This window comes from Saimiri boliviensis, chromosome 3, assembly GCF_048565385.1.
Source record: "Saimiri boliviensis isolate mSaiBol1 chromosome 3, mSaiBol1.pri, whole genome shotgun sequence".
Taxonomy (NCBI): domain Eukaryota; kingdom Metazoa; phylum Chordata; class Mammalia; order Primates; family Cebidae; genus Saimiri; species Saimiri boliviensis.
In genome coordinates this window covers 2999737-3015128 of record NC_133451.1, presented here as the reverse complement: position 1 = coordinate 3015128, position 15392 = coordinate 2999737, and the positions used below count along the sequence as shown (strand labels likewise).

Genomic DNA, 15392 nt, shown 5'->3' with positions numbered 1-15392 from the left:
TGCCCAGCTAATTTTGTTGTTGTTGTTGTTGTATTTTTAGTAGAGACGGGGTTTCACCATGATGACCAGGATGGTCTCGATCTCTCGACCTCGTGATCCACCCGCCTCGGCCTCCCAAAGTGCTGGGATTACAGGCTTGAGCCACCGCGCCCGGCCCAATTAATTGACTGTTAATGTGTTATGGTTTGAATGTGTGCCCCAAAGTTCATGTGTCAGTAATTTTTTTTTTTTTTTTTTTTTTGAGACGAAGTCTTGCACTGTTGCCCAGGCTGGAGTGCAGTGGTGCAATCTCAGTTCACTGCAACCTCTGCCTCCCGGGTTCAAGCAATTCTCCTGCCTCAGCATCCCGAGTAGCTGGGACTACAGACACATGCTACCACGCCTGACTAATTTTTTGTATTTTTAGTAGAGACAGGGTTTCATCGTGTTAGCCAGGATGGTCTCCGTCTCCTGACCTTGTGATCCGCCCGCCTCTGCCTCCCAAAGCGCTGGGATTACAGATGTGAGCCATTGCACTAGGCATGTTGGTAACTTAATTCCCAACACAATGTTGAGAGGTGGGACCTTTAAAAGGTGATTAGATCGTGAGGGCTCTGCCCCTCATAAATGGATTCATGCTGCTATCTCATGATTGGTTTAGTTATTGTTATGGTAGCTTCCTGATGAAAAGCTAAGCTCAGCCCCCTAACCCCCAACCCCAGGTGTGTGCATGCCCTCTTATTCTTCTGCCATGGAAGATGCAGCAAGTGGGCTCTCACTAGATGTGGACTCCTTGACCTTGGACTTCCAGCTTTCAGAACTGTAAGAAGTAAATCTCTGTTCTTTGTAAATTACCCAATCTCAGATATTCTGATATAGAGGCACAAAATGTAGCAAGACAAATGCATTAATTTATTTCTATACTCCTCAATTCCATACCATTGACCACTATATGTCTAGCACCGTGCTAGGACCATACTGTCTTGATTACCGTAGCTTTGTGGTGAGTTTTGAAATTGAGGAGTAAGAGCCCTCCAACCAGGTTCTTTTTAAAGAATGTTATGACTATTCCGGGTCCCTTTACTATCCATATGAATTCTAAGATTGGCTTGCTTGTTAATTTCTGCAAAAAAAAAAAAGGTAGTTAGGATTGTGACAGGGATTATATTGAATCTATAGATCCATTTGGGGAGTACTGCCATCTTAATATTGTCTTCTGATTCATGAACACGAGATGTCTTTCCATTTCTTTAGAGCTTCTTTAATTTTTTTTCAGTGCTTTCTAGTTTTCAGAGTATAAGTGTTATTACACTTATTTTGTTACATTCATTCTTAAGTATTTTTTTCTTTTTTGATGCCATACAAAGGGAAGTGGTTTCTTAATTTGTTTTTTGGATTTTAATTGCTAGTATATAGGAATACAATTGAATTTTGTATAGTGATTTAGTATCTTGCAACCTTACCAGACTCACTTATTAACTCCAGTAGTCTTTTTCTTTCCGTGTGGATTCCTTAGAATTATTTATATTATGTCATCTGCAAATAGAGAGTTTTACTTCTTCTTTTACAATCTAAATGGCTCTTCTTGCTCTGTCACCCAAGCTGGAATGCAACGGTGCAACCTTGGCTCACTGCAACCTCCTTCTCCTGGGTTCAAGCAATTTTACTGCCTCAGCCTCCCGAGTAGCTGGGATTATAGGCGCCCGCCACTATGCCCGGCTAATTTTTGTGTTTTTAGTAGAGATGGGGTTTACCATGTTGGCCAGGCTGGTTTCAAACTACTGACCTCCGGTGATCCATCTGCCTTGGCCTCCCAAAGTACTGGGATTACAGGCATGAGCCGCTGAGCCCGGCCAATACCTTTATTTCTTTTTCTTGCCCAATTGCCCCTTCTAGAAGCTCCAGTACAATGGAACTTAAATTGACCCTCCAGTTGAACAGAAGTGGTGAAGGTGGACAATCTTGTCTTATTCCTAATCTTGAAGGAAAACATCTAGTCTTTCCCTGCCCTACTCTCCCCCACCCCGAGATGGAGTCTCACTCTGTTGCCCCAGGCTGGAGTGCAGAGGTGCTATCTCAACTCACTGCTACTTCACCTCCCGGGTTCAAGCGATTCTCCTACCCAGCTTCCCTAGTAGCTAGGAGTACAGGCTCGAACCACCAGGCCTAGCTAATTTTTGTATTTTTAGTAGAGTCGGGGTTTCACCATGCTGGCCACGCTGGTCCAGCTCCTGACCTCAGGTGATCCACCCACCTCGGCCTCCCAAAGCCCTGGGATTACAGGCGAGCCACCGCACCCAGCCTAGTCTTTCACATTTAAGTATGATGTTAGCTATGGATATTTCATAGATCTCATTTATCAGGCTGAGTAACCCATAAACATCTCTCTCTATCACCAAGTGCTATCATTTGAACATCTGCCCCTCCCTGCCAAAGCTCATGTTGACTTTAATTGTTACTGTGACAGCATTGGGAGGTAGGACCATTAAGATGCATTTAAGAGGTTCCACTTTCATGAAGGGACTAATTCATTCCTAGTGTGCTCGGTGCTTTTATTATGAAGGGTGTGACTTGTATCACATGCCTTTTCTTTGTCTATTAAGATGATCATGTAGTTTTTAAATCTTTTATTCTATTACTATGTTATATTAATTGATTTTCAAATATTGAACCAATTTTGTATCCCTAGGGACAAACCCACTTGGTTTTAGTTATGACTCTTTTTTCTTTTTTTTTTCTTTTTTTTGTCCTTAAAATTACTTCATTTAGGCATATGGTTATGATTCTTTTAAACCATAAATTCAAATTTGGCTGAATTTTAATACTTGAGAAACCTGAGAGAAAAACGAAGAATGTCTGAGTGACTGAATAAAGACATGCAAGAATGAGCACACACAGTCTTGCTTTACTTTTAGGTACTTTGAATATTCTGGATCGTTGAAATTGGAGGAAGCGACCTCAAGGAGTTCCCTTTTCTTGAACTCCTGGCATCAAGAGATCCTCCTGTCTTGGCCTCCCAAAGTACTGGGATTACAGGCATGAGCCACCCCACCTAGCCGAGGGGCTTCCCTTTCTAGTATGTAAAAGAAAGAGAAGTTTATTGCAGCTGGTTTGTTTGTTGTTTGTCTGTCTGTTTAACATTGGGTACTCATGTTGCTGGTTTTAAAAAAAGACAAGAAAAGGAAAAACTACAATAATGATGTGAATCATTGCTTTTTATTTGTTTTTTGTTTCAGTAAAGTGTAAGAGCAGGGCCATCAGGTGGGAAGAGCAAGAGTGTGGCAGTTTCCCCAGCTGGTGGTAAGAAGAGAAAAACAAAGCTTTCCAGCTACACCATCTTCAGGCAGCCCATAAACATCTGTTACCAAGTGCTACCATCTGAACATTTGTCCAGCCCCCTCAAAGCTCATGATGACATTTAATTGACACTGTGACAGTATTGGGAGGTAGGACCACTAAGACGCATTTAAGAGGTTCCACCTTCGTGAAGGGACTAACGCCTTTATCTGGTTTTCCTGGAGTAGGTTTGTCCTGTTTTGTGTGCACGTGCTCAGACGTGTGCAAGCAATCTCCCTCTCTGTGCCCTTCCACCATGTGACAATACAGCAAGAAGGCCCTTGCCAGAGGCTGGCACTAACAGGGGGAAAAAAAAGAAGCTTTTTGTCTGAGGAATGTGAGCCCCTTCAAATTATCAGGCCCAGAGCCGTCACGTCTCACTGCCCCTTGAGCTAAATAATTACATCTTGAAGCCACATACTAGTGGTCTCTAGACAGATGGCAAGTCTCTATAAATGCCATATACTGCGCACCGTAACTCACACTCTCACTCTGTCGTTCAGCAATGTACAGCCAATCACTGATCACTGTTCTCTCTGAAATCAATGAGACTTCCTGTCAAACAACTTTGTATCAGCCCATTCCTTTGCCTTTAAAGTCTGCCAGTAACTAAGGCCAACGGAGCACTTCCCAAGGCAACTTGGAAGTGTGGCCCATGCAGCTCAAAGAGTCTCACTTTATCGCCCAGGCTGGAGTGCAGTGACACAATATTGGCTCACAGTAACCCCTGCCTCCCGGGTTCAAGCAATTCTCTTCCCTCAGCCTCCCGAGTAGCTGGTTTTACAGGCTTGCCCTACCACACCCAGCTAATTTTTTTTTTTTTTTTTTTTTTTTTTTTTTTGTAGAAGAGAGGTTTCACCATGTTGGCCAGGCTGGTCTTGAATTCCTAACCTCAGGTGATCTGCCCACCTTGGCCTCCCAAAGTGCTGGGATTACAGGCGTGAGCCACCTCGCCCGGCTGTAAACTCTTTTTGTTCTTTTGGGTTTTTTTTGAGACAGAGTCTCGTTATGTTGTCAGGCGCCAGGCTGGAGTGCAGTGGCACAATCTCAGCTCACTGCAACCTCCGCCTCCCAGGTTCAAGCAATTCTCCTGCCTCAGCCTCCCAAGTAGCTGGGACTACAGGCACACACCACCGAGCCCAGCTAATTTTTGTATTTTTTTTTTTTTTTTTTTGAGATGGAGTTTAGCTCTTGTTACCCAGGCTAGAGTGCAATGGCACAATCTTGGCTCACCATATCCTCCACCTCCTGGGTTCAAGCAATTATCCTGCCTCAGCCTCCTGAGTAGCTGGGATTACAGGCACACGCCACCATGCCCAGCTAATTTTTTGTATTTTTAGTAGAGACGGGGTTTCACCATGTTAACCAGGATGGTCTCGATCTCTCGACCTCGTGATCCACCCGCCTTGGCCTCCCAAAGTGCTGGGATTGCAGGCTTGAGCCACTGAGCCTGGCCAATTTTTGTATTTTTTTTTTAGTAGAGACAGGGTTTTACCATGTTGGCCAGGTTGGTCTTGATCTATTGGCCTTGTGATCTGTCTGTCTTGGCCTCCCAAAGTGCTGGGATTACAGGTGTGAGCCACCACATCCAGCCAGTTTTTTCTTTTTTTTAACTCTTTAATAAAAGTACATTTTGTGCCGGGCGCAGTGGCTCAAGTCTGTAATCCCAGCACTTTGGGAGGCCGAGGCAGGTGGATCACAAGGTCAAGAGATCGAGACCATCCTGGCCAACATGGTGAAACCCCGTCTCTACTAAAAATACAAAAAATTAGCTGGGCATGGTGGCGCGTGCCTGTAATCCCAGCTACTCAGGAGGCTGAGGCAGGAGAATTGCCTGAACCCAGGAGGCGGAGGTTGTGGTGAGCCGAGATAGCGCCATTGCACTCCAGCCTGGGTAACAAGAGCAAAACTCTGTCTCCAAAAAAAAAAAAAAAAAAGTACATTTTGTGTCTCAGCTTCTTCCTTTTAGGTCAACAGTACCTTGAACTCGGCATCATAGCCTCTAAAACTGTGAGCCAAGCAATTTCTTTTTATTATAAATTACCCAGTCTCCATGCATGCATATGTTCATTGTAACACTATGCACAATAGCAAAGACATGGAATCAACCTAAATGCGCATCAGTGATAAACTGGACAAAGAAAGTGGGGTACATATACACTATGGAATACTATGCAGCCATAAAAAAGGATGATCATGTTCTTTGCAGGGACACGGATGCAGCTGGAGGTCACTATCTTTAGCAAACTAACACAGGAACAGAAAAGCAAATACATGTCCTCACTTGTAAGTGGGAGCTAAATGATGAGAACACATGGACACATAGAGAGAGCCAACACACAGTGGGGCCTATCGGAGGATTGCACGGGGAGGAAGGAGCAGATCAAGAAAGATAAATAATGGGTGCTAGGCTTCATCCCTGGGCGATGAAATGATGTGTACAACAGCCCATGATACAAGTTTACCTACATAAAAAAAACCTGCACATGTACCCTGAACTTAAAATAGAAGTTAAAATAAACAAATAAGTGACCCAATCTCTGGTATTCTGTTACAGCAGCACAGAGCAGACTAAGGCACCAAGCCACGGATGTATAACTTCCCTTCCTTCCCCTTCCACATTTGCCATAGCTACCGTCATTCATTTTGAAATCCTTTCTTTCCTCTTTATAATTATTCCTTTCTTCTTGATACCCTCCCTTGCTATATGGGTATTTCTTCAGGAGAGGTGAAAAAATAAAAGGGAGTTTAAAAAAAAAAAAAAAAAAAGACAAAATAACCAGATAAAGGGAGCCGGGTGTGGTGGCTCATGCCTGTAATCCCCGCAATTTAGGAAGCCGAAACAGGCAGATCACTTGAGGCCAGGAGTTCAAGACCAGCCTGGCCAACATGGCAAAACCCCGTCTGTACTAAAAATACAAAAATTAGCCAAGTGTGGTGGTGCACACCTGTAATCCAAGCTACTCAGGTGGCTGAGGCTTGTGAATCACTTGAACCCGGGAGGCAGAGGTTGCAGTGAGCCAAGATCGCACCACTGTACTCCAGCCTGGGCAACAGAGCGAGGTTCTGTTTCAAAAAAAAAAAAAAATTAAAAATTAGAACTAGATAAATGAAACTTCTACTCATTCTAACTAGTGTCCTGGGGGTACCTACAAATATGAGCATGTTGTAACTGCTGTGTTTAAGAGTAACCTGTGGGGCTGAAGGCCGGGGCAGAAACTCATTAGGGTCTGTGTCTGATACCACCTGTAGCGTGGGTCTTTGTGCTGTTAGACGGTCCTGCTGGCCATCCCCTCTGGTGCTCTATCTTTTGTACAGCAAAGCTCCCCTAAGTTGATGGCCCTCTATGCAGCTGGCTATGCTTTAAACCCAAATATTTTGAACTCACTCTCAGCACACTGTTCTCTGGGTCCATCTCTGCATGTTTGGTTCCTGGTTCCGACGCTTACTGGGTGTGAACTCATTCTCAGCACACTGTTCTCTAAGTCCATTCTCTGCATGTTTGGTCCCTGGTTCCGACGCTTACTGGGTGTGAACTCATTCTCAGCACACTGTTCTCTATGTCCATTCTCTGCATGTTTGGTCCCTGGTTCCGACGCTTACTGGGTGTGTAACCTTGGGAAAGTCACTTAGTCACTGATTTTCAGTCTTATCGTAGGAAAATGAACTTGACAATACTATCTGCCTCATCAGTTTGCCGTGATAATTACATAATGTACTACGTGTTAGAGCAGTGTTGGGTTTTTTTGATATTTTGTTTGTTTTGTTTTGAGACAGTCTCACTTGTTGAACAGGCTGGAGTGTTGTGGCCCGATCTCAGCTTACTGCAATCTTCACCTCAAGTGATTCTTGTGCCTCAGCCTCCTTAGTAGCTGGGATTACAGGGATGCACCATCATGCCTGGCTAGTTTTTGCATTTTTAATAGAGACAGGGTCTCACCATATTGGCCAGGCTTGTGTCAAACTCTTGACCTCAAATGATCTGCCTGCCTTGGCCTCCCAAAGTGTTGGGATCACAGGCGTGAGCCCCTGCACCCGGCCTGGAATAGCATTAATTACATGTTTGCTATCATTTCTATTCCTGTTCTCCTTCTATCCTTCAACAAAGGGCCCTGCCCAGAATTGAGGACTTCTAAGAGAAGACATATGAAAGGAAACAGCTCTAATTTCAGTGACACACTAACTACAAGAACCTAAAAGCTAAAACCCATTCAAACTTTTAGAAAAAAATGTTATTTTTAGTCCAAGAGAAATGAATAAAATTCTCCAACTCTATATTCTGAAACTTTTAAATATTTTGAATCAATCTCTCTTTTTTTTTTTTTTTTTTGAGACGGAGTCTCACTTTTTCGCCAGGCGCCAGGCTGGAGTGCAGCAGCATGATCTCAGCTCACTGCAACGTCCGCCTCCCGGCTTCAAGCAATTCTCCACGCCTCAGCCTTCCGAGTTGGCTGGGACTACAGGTATACACCACCACGCCTAGCTAATTTTTGTATTTTAGTAGAGACAGGGTTTCACTATGTTGGCCAGGATGGTCTCAATCTCTTGACCCTGTGATCCGCCTACCTCAGCCTCCCAAAGTGCTGGGATTACAGGTGTGAGCCACCGCGCTTGGCCGAATAAATGTTTTTAAGATATCTAATTGTTAATTTCCTCATGACATCAAACAAAAATGCAAAAGAGAAACATTTATAATAAAGTAAAGCTTTTTAAGATTAATTAATGTTGGGGGTTGGTTTTGAAGCACGGTCTCACTCTGCTGTCCAGGTTAGAGTGTATGATCCCAGCTCACTGTCCAGGCTAGAGTGTATGATCCCAGCTCACTGCAGCCTTGAACTTCCTGGGCTCACACAATCCTCCCACCTGAGCCTACCAAGTAGCTGGGAACACAGGTGCACACCCCCATGCTTAGCTAATTATTTTTCTCTTTTTTGTAGTAATGGCATTTTGGCATGTTGCCCAGGTTGGTCTCAAACTCCTGAGCTCAAGTAATCTGCCTGCCTCGGCCTCCCAAAGTGCTGAGATTACAGGGATGAGCCACTGGGCCTGATCTTAGTTTTTATTTTTTTAAGACATGATCTTGCTCTGTCACCCAGGCTAGAATACAGTAGTGTCACCTTGGCTCGCAGCCGCCTCAATCTCCTGGGCTCAAGTGATTCTCGCACCTCAGCCTCCCAAGTAGCTGGGACTACAGATGCACACTACCGTGCCCAGATAGCTTTTTTGTTTATTTTTTGTAGAGATGGTCTCACTATGTTGGCCAGGCTGGTGTCAAACTCCTGGGCTAAAGAGATCTTCCTTCCTCAGCCTCTCAAAGTGCTGGGATTACAGGCATGAGCCACCACACTCAGCTGAATTAACGCTTTTAATATATGTTATGTCTTACCCAAAAAAGTAAAAAGGGCTATGTACTCTAATTATTTATTTACAAATCTTTAATATAAAGAAGAAAACACACCTTATCATTGAAGAATCTATTGAAGACTGACAGTCCACAATCACTTCGGTTCTCATCATCTGCCACTTCATATTCTGCCTGATTGGAGAGAGGGAAGAAAAGAACAGAAGTAGTGAAGCTAGGTGTGGTGGTGGTGCATACCTGGAGTTCCAGCTACTCAGCACGCTGAGGTTGGGAGGTTCACTTGAGCACAGGAGTTCGAAGCCAGCCCGGGCAACACAGTGAGCTCCCATCTCTTAAACAAAAAGTTAGTTAGCCGGGCGCGGTGGCTCAAGCCTGTAATCCCAGCACTTTGGGAGGCTGAGGCGACCTCTCACGAGGTCGAGAGATCGAGACCATCCTGGTCAACATGGTGAAACCCTGTCTCTACTAAAAATACAAAAAACTAGCTGGGCATGGTGGCGCATGCCTGTAGTCCCAGCTACTAGGGAGGCGGAGGCAGGAGAATTGTCTGAACCCAGGAGGCGGAGGTTGCGGTGAGCCGAGATCGCGCCATTGCACTCCAGCCTGGGTAACAAGAGCGAAACTCCGTCTCAAAAAAAAAAAAAAAAAAAAAAAGTTAGTTAAGCTTCTTCACCAATAATGTTCCATAATGTTTCAAATTCTTTGACTTACAGGATTGGTTTGATATCCTCAGAGCCACAGACCAACGCTATTGATCAAGAATCTATAGCTCTTCTTTGGGCAAGTAAGGGGTGGAGGAGGGGAAGAAGTCAGTTTTCCAAAGGAGGTTAATGAAGTTTTAGTGCAATGCTTCCCATAATACTTTCTATGCTGTGTTACATTTCATCCATTAAAGGTGTCTAAATAAAATAAACAGCTTAAACTGTTCTAGGCAACAGCAATTTCCAGATGCCCAAGAGACACTTGTGAAGCTAGGTCTGAAGCTCCCGGGGGAAGTCAGAGTTGGTGATACCAAAGTAGGGTCATCTGCACACAAATGCAGGGGACAGACCACAGGAGTGGGTGGTATCATCCAGGCCAGAAACCAGCAGAATGGTCAGCACAGCTTGATAAATATCTAAACATGTACAGAGGATAGACCACAAAGAAGAACTGGAAAATAATTGATGAGAGAAAAAGAAAACCTAAGGAGAGGTCATAAATGCCTAGTGAAGAGAATTTCAAGAAGGAGCTAGTCAATAATGTCAGCAGCCATAGAAACTCCAGCATGAAGATGCCTCACATAAAGCTACAGGGTTTCGCACGTAGCGGACCTTAAAAGAGTAGTGAAGCCGAAAGCCAGATGGCAGCTCAAGAGAGAAGGAGAGAAATGAAGGCTGAAGGAAGTTGATCTGCTGATCCCATATCCTTCACAGGCCCAGCACAGGTCCATGACCATCAGCCTGCTGACCCAGACAGACCCAGCTTCACCTTCTACGTTCAAGGGCACTGTACTCACTGTGACAAATAATGAGTATACTGTTTATTTAAGGAACCTTTAAACTTAAGTGTGGGGATGGTGGCTCACACCTGTAATCCCAGCACTTTGGGAGGCCAAGGTGGGCAGATCACCTGAGGTCAGGAGTTCAAGACCAGCTTGGCCAACACAGTGAAACCCTGTCTCTACTAAAAATACAAAAATTATCTGGGTGTGGTGGTGCACACCTGTAACCCCAGCTACTCAAAAGGCTGAGGCAAGAAGGATCACTTGAACGTGGGAGGCAGAGGTTGCAGTGAGCTGAGAAGGAGCCATTCAACTCCATCCTGGGTGATGGAGCCAGACTTAGTCTCAAAAAAACAAACAAACAAACAAACAAACAACAAAAAAAACAAAACCACTTAAGTGCTGGGAGTTCTGTGTGGCATGCCATTAATGGAAGAGAAAGCAAGTCTGATCCGCGATGGTCCTTCAATATGCCAACTGGGAAGGCTATGTTCCCCAATTATTCAATCAAACACAAATCCAGGTGTTGCTGTGACGGCATTTGTATATATGATTAAAGTCTACCATCAGTTGACTTCAAGTGAAGGAGATTATGGTAGATAATCTGGGTGACTCTAACTAGTTGAAAGGTGTTAAGAACAGAGATGAGTCTTCCCAGAAGAAATTCTGCCTGAGGACAGCAGCTTCAGCCCATTTCCGGAGAGTCCTACCATGTCCCTCCTGATGGTCTGTCTTACAGATTTCAGACTTTCCTAACCAGATCCACAATTGTATAAGCCAATTCCTTACAATAGATGTCCTATCTACCTCCTACGCATTCTGGTTCTCTGGTTAATCCTGATGGATACAGATGCCATTAATTCATTCAATGATCAAGAAACAGGGCAAACAACCATGCCAGGTGCCATGAAAGGGAAATGAATAAGATGCAGCCCCTTCCTTGAGAAGCTCACGGGGCCTGTCATCACCTATCACAAGCATAGTCAAAGCAGTAAGCGCAGCAAAATAGCACAATCGGGCATTATTTCTGAACCTACACAACGGCTATAGAAAAAGCAAAAACATAACCTATTACTGCAGCCAAATGGCTGTCACCTCATAGCGACAGGTAACATGACAATATCAGATGACTAAAAAGAAATAGAGTTTCAACAATGCAGTTTAGCTATTTTAACATAAGGAAGAACAGCAGGTCCCTAAATTCTTAAAATATAGCAGCTTGGCAAACACTACCCACTACATGAAAACGTATGCCCAGGTTCCATCCCAGAACTGGGTAGGCATGCCCCACCACGTTGGAACTCTGGCCAGGTGTAGTGGCTCACTCCTGTGATCCCAGCACTTTGGGAGGCCAAGGCAGGCAGATCACCTGAGGTCAGGAGTTCAAGACCAGCCTGGCCAACATGGGGCAACTCCATCTCTACCAAAAATAACAAAAATTAGCCAGGTGTGGTGCTGCATACCTGTAGCCCCAGGCTACTCGGGAGGCTGAGGCAGGAGAATCCCTTGAACCCAGGAGGTGGAGGTTGCAGTGAGCTGAGATCATGCCATTGCACTCCAGCCTGGGGAACAAGAGCAAAACTCCATCTCCAAAAACAAAAGAAGAATCACCTTATTCCAGCAACAGTGCCAGAAAGGAAAGGACTGGGAGAGATCCGGGGGAAGGAGGCGAACAACAAAACACCACAAATGTTTTTCGGAAAGAATATGTTATAAATAAACACGTATTTTCAAGTCTTTAAAAATCTGTGTTAGAGGAAAAACAAATTCAAACTCAATGATATAAGACATATAATATATGTCTGCATATAAGTGCTCCATACATATTTGCTGATACAGCTGGGACAGGCCAAAGCTGAGAGAAGGGTCATAACCCTGGTACAAAAGTAAATTCTCCCAATTTTCTATTGGTTACTTGCTTCTGAATTTCATAGTTTTGAAGTTGTAGGCTTGCCAATGGTATCCATATTTAGAAACACAAAATTTCTTTAAGGAAATTGCAGTAAATCTCAAACAGGATACATGGGAATGTTAGAAAATTTACTGAACATAGTACATTGCATCCAACATGATCATTCTTTTTTTTTTTTTTTTTTTTTTTTTTTTGAGACGGAGTTTCGCTCTTGTTACCCAGGCTGGAGTGCAATGGCGCGATCTCAGCTCACCGCAACCTCCGCCTCCTGGGTTCAGGCAATTCTCCTGCCTCAGCCTCCTGAGTAGCTGGGATTACAGGCACGCGCAACCATGCCCAGCTAATGTTTTGTATTTTTAGTAGAGACGGGGTTTCACCATGTTGACCAGGATGGTCTCGATCTCTTGACCTCCTGATCGACCCGCCTCGGCCTCCCAAAGTGCTGGAATTACAGGCGTGAGCCACCGTGCCCAGCCCATGATCATTCTTCCTATACAAACTGTATCCCTTCCATATGCTTCTGGGTTAAAGTGTTTTTAAGTTCAGAGCATTGGCCAGTTGAGTGCAGAAAGGACACTTTTCAGGTGGCTGAATGAGCATTGCCATCTTAGTCTGTCATCTTCACACAAGCTAAAGCCCCAGTTTCAAAGTCATTCAATGACAACATGTGATTCTCCAACACTTGAGGTGTAATTCTACATGAAATACCACTTTATACTAACAAGGTTTCTGTACTGAGAAGATAATACGACGCCAAGACGCCCATCCGTCCACTCCTACATCACCGCCCAGGTCTAGTTCTTAAATTTTCAAAAGCTCAAGATGGGGTGGGCTGCTCAATATGGAGATAAACTGCTTACCACTGCATCCAGGAATTCAATGTGCCTCTTTAGGTGGGGTTTGGTATCACAGAACTGCCTGAAGAGAAGTCTTCCTATTGGTTGCTTGTCACAAAGACTGCTATAATCTTTTTCTGGGTGAAGAAAAGGGATAAAAGGCAAACAAATACAATCATTACAATCCACCACATGCTGTTCTAAGACTCACTGTTTTCACAGTATTTTTTTAGACAGAGTCTCCTTCCTCTGTTGCCCAGGCTGGAGGGCAGGCAATCTCCACCTCCCAGGTTTGGGCAATTCTCCTGCTTATCTGATAAGCATCTAATATCTAGAATATATAAAGAAATCTTATACCTCAAAAACAAATAGACAACCCAATTTTTAAAATGAATAGAAGATATGAGGGCCAGGCGCGGTGGCTCAAGCCTGTAATCCCAGCACTTTGGGAGGCCGAGGCGGGTGGATCACGAGGTCAAGAGATCGAGACCATCCTGGTCAACATGGTGAAACCCCGTCTCTACTAAAAATACAAAAAAATTAGCTGGGCATGGTGGCGCGTGCCTGTAATCCCAGCTACTCAGGAGGCTGAGGCAGGAGAATTGCCTGAACCCAGGAGGCGGAGGTTGCAGTGAGCCGAGATCGCGCCATTGCACTCCAGCCTGGGCAACGAGAGCGAAACTCCGTCTCAAAAAAAAAAAAAAAAAAAGATATGAACAGACATTTCTCTAAAGGTTTACAAATGGCCCATAAGCACATGAAAATATGCTCAACATCATTAATCATTAGAGAAATGCAAATCAAAACACAGTAAGATACTAATTCATGCCCACTGGGATTAGTAAAAGTGAGAAAGACGTGAAGCAACTGAACACATGGCTGGCGGGACGTAACGTGGTGCAGCGGTTTGGAAAAGAGTCTGGTTTTCCTCAAAAAGTTAAAACACAGAATTACCATATGATTCAGCAATTCTGCTTTTTTTTTGAGACAGAATCTCGCTCTGTCACCCAGGCTGGACTGCAATGGCACAATCTCAGCTCACTGCCACCTCTGCCTCCCGGGTTCAAGCAAATCTCCTGCCTCAGCCTCCCGAGTAGCTTGGATTACAAGTGCGTGCCTCCACACCCAGGTAATTTTTGTATTTTTAGTAGAGATGTGGTTTCATTATGTTGGCCAGGCTGGTTTTGTAATCCTGACCTCAGGTGATCCACCTGCCTCAGCTTCCCAAAGTGCTGAGATGACGGGCATTGAGCCATCACACCCAGCCCAATTTTTGTAATTTTAGTAGAAACAAGATTTCACCATGTTGGCTAGGCTAGTCTTGAACTCCTGACCTTAAATGATCCACCCGCCTCAGCCTCCCAAAATGCTGGGATTATAGGCGTGAGCCACCATGCCCAGCCAACAATTTTACTTCTGAAGACATACACAAAATAAGTGAAAGCAGGGACTCCAACAGATACTTGCACACCAATGTTCCCAACATAATTCACACAGCCAAAAACTTGGAACACCCCAATGTCCATCAACAGATGAACAGATAAGCAAAATGTAGTATATCCATGCAATATCCAAAATAATGTCACTCATTTGTACAATTAAAAACAGTTATTTTTGTTATGTATATTTTATCATGATTTTTAAAAGCCTTGTACATAAATACTCATAGCAGCATTATTCATAATAGCCAAAAGGAGAAAACTACTCAAATGTCTATCAACTGATGAATGGATACATAAAATGTGATCTATCCACATAACAGAATGTTACCCAGCAACAAAAAAAGAACGAAGTACTTTGACAATATTATGTGAAGTAAAAAAGCCAGTCCCAAAAGACCACATAGCACGTGATTTCCTTTTATGTGAAATGTCCAGAGCAGGTGAAGACATAGACAGAAGGCGGATCTGTGGTTGCCCAGCTCCGGGGGTAGCAGGAGGGAATGTGGAGTGACCGCCAACAGGCGTGTTGTTTCTTTCCGGGGTGCTGAAAATGATGTCAAGTTGATTGTGGTGATAGTGTCACAACTCAATATATTAAAAACTACTGAATTATATACTTTAAGTAGATACGTGGTATGGTATATGAATTATATATTCAGGAAGCAGTTGTTTAAAAAACTTAGTGGAGTTAAAACAATCGGGGAAATAATACCCCCTTTAGGCCACCTGAAACTAATTTTGATAAATACTTCAACTTTCTTTAAAAGGAACTACTATAGTATTAAAGGAAAGATGAATTGGTTTGTAGAAATAATCGTGGAATAAATGTGTCCTGCCGGGCGCTGTGGCTCACACCTATAATCCCAGCTCTTAGGGAGGCAGAGGCGGGAGGATAGCTTGAGCCCAGGAGTTCGAGACCTGCCTGGACAATATAGCAAGACTCCGTTCTTTTAAAAAATAAAATTAAAAAGGAATAAATGTGTCCTTCCTACAGATAACACAAAGCTCAGAAGCTAAGAAGAAAAAGACTGACATATTTGTC

General features: G+C 43.9%; 1 protein-coding gene across 9 annotated transcripts in view; it reads right to left on the bottom strand.

The window, feature by feature from the left end:
* Positions 1–15392, bottom strand: part of GRK4 (G protein-coupled receptor kinase 4) — a 68500-nt gene that overhangs the window by 41540 nt on the left and 11568 nt on the right. For all 9 annotated transcript variants that reach the window (XR_012516796.1, XM_039468323.2, XM_074395800.1 and 6 more), the window contains 2 exons: positions 12933–13045; positions 8774–8851 (listed from right to left, as the gene is read on the bottom strand). Coding sequence is in view for 8 of the 9 variants with exons in the window: in XM_039468323.2 (XP_039324257.1) it covers positions 8774–8851; positions 12933–13045 (191 nt within the window). In the remaining variant the exon portion in view is untranslated. The remainder of the gene's footprint in view (positions 1–8773; positions 8852–12932; positions 13046–15392) is intronic.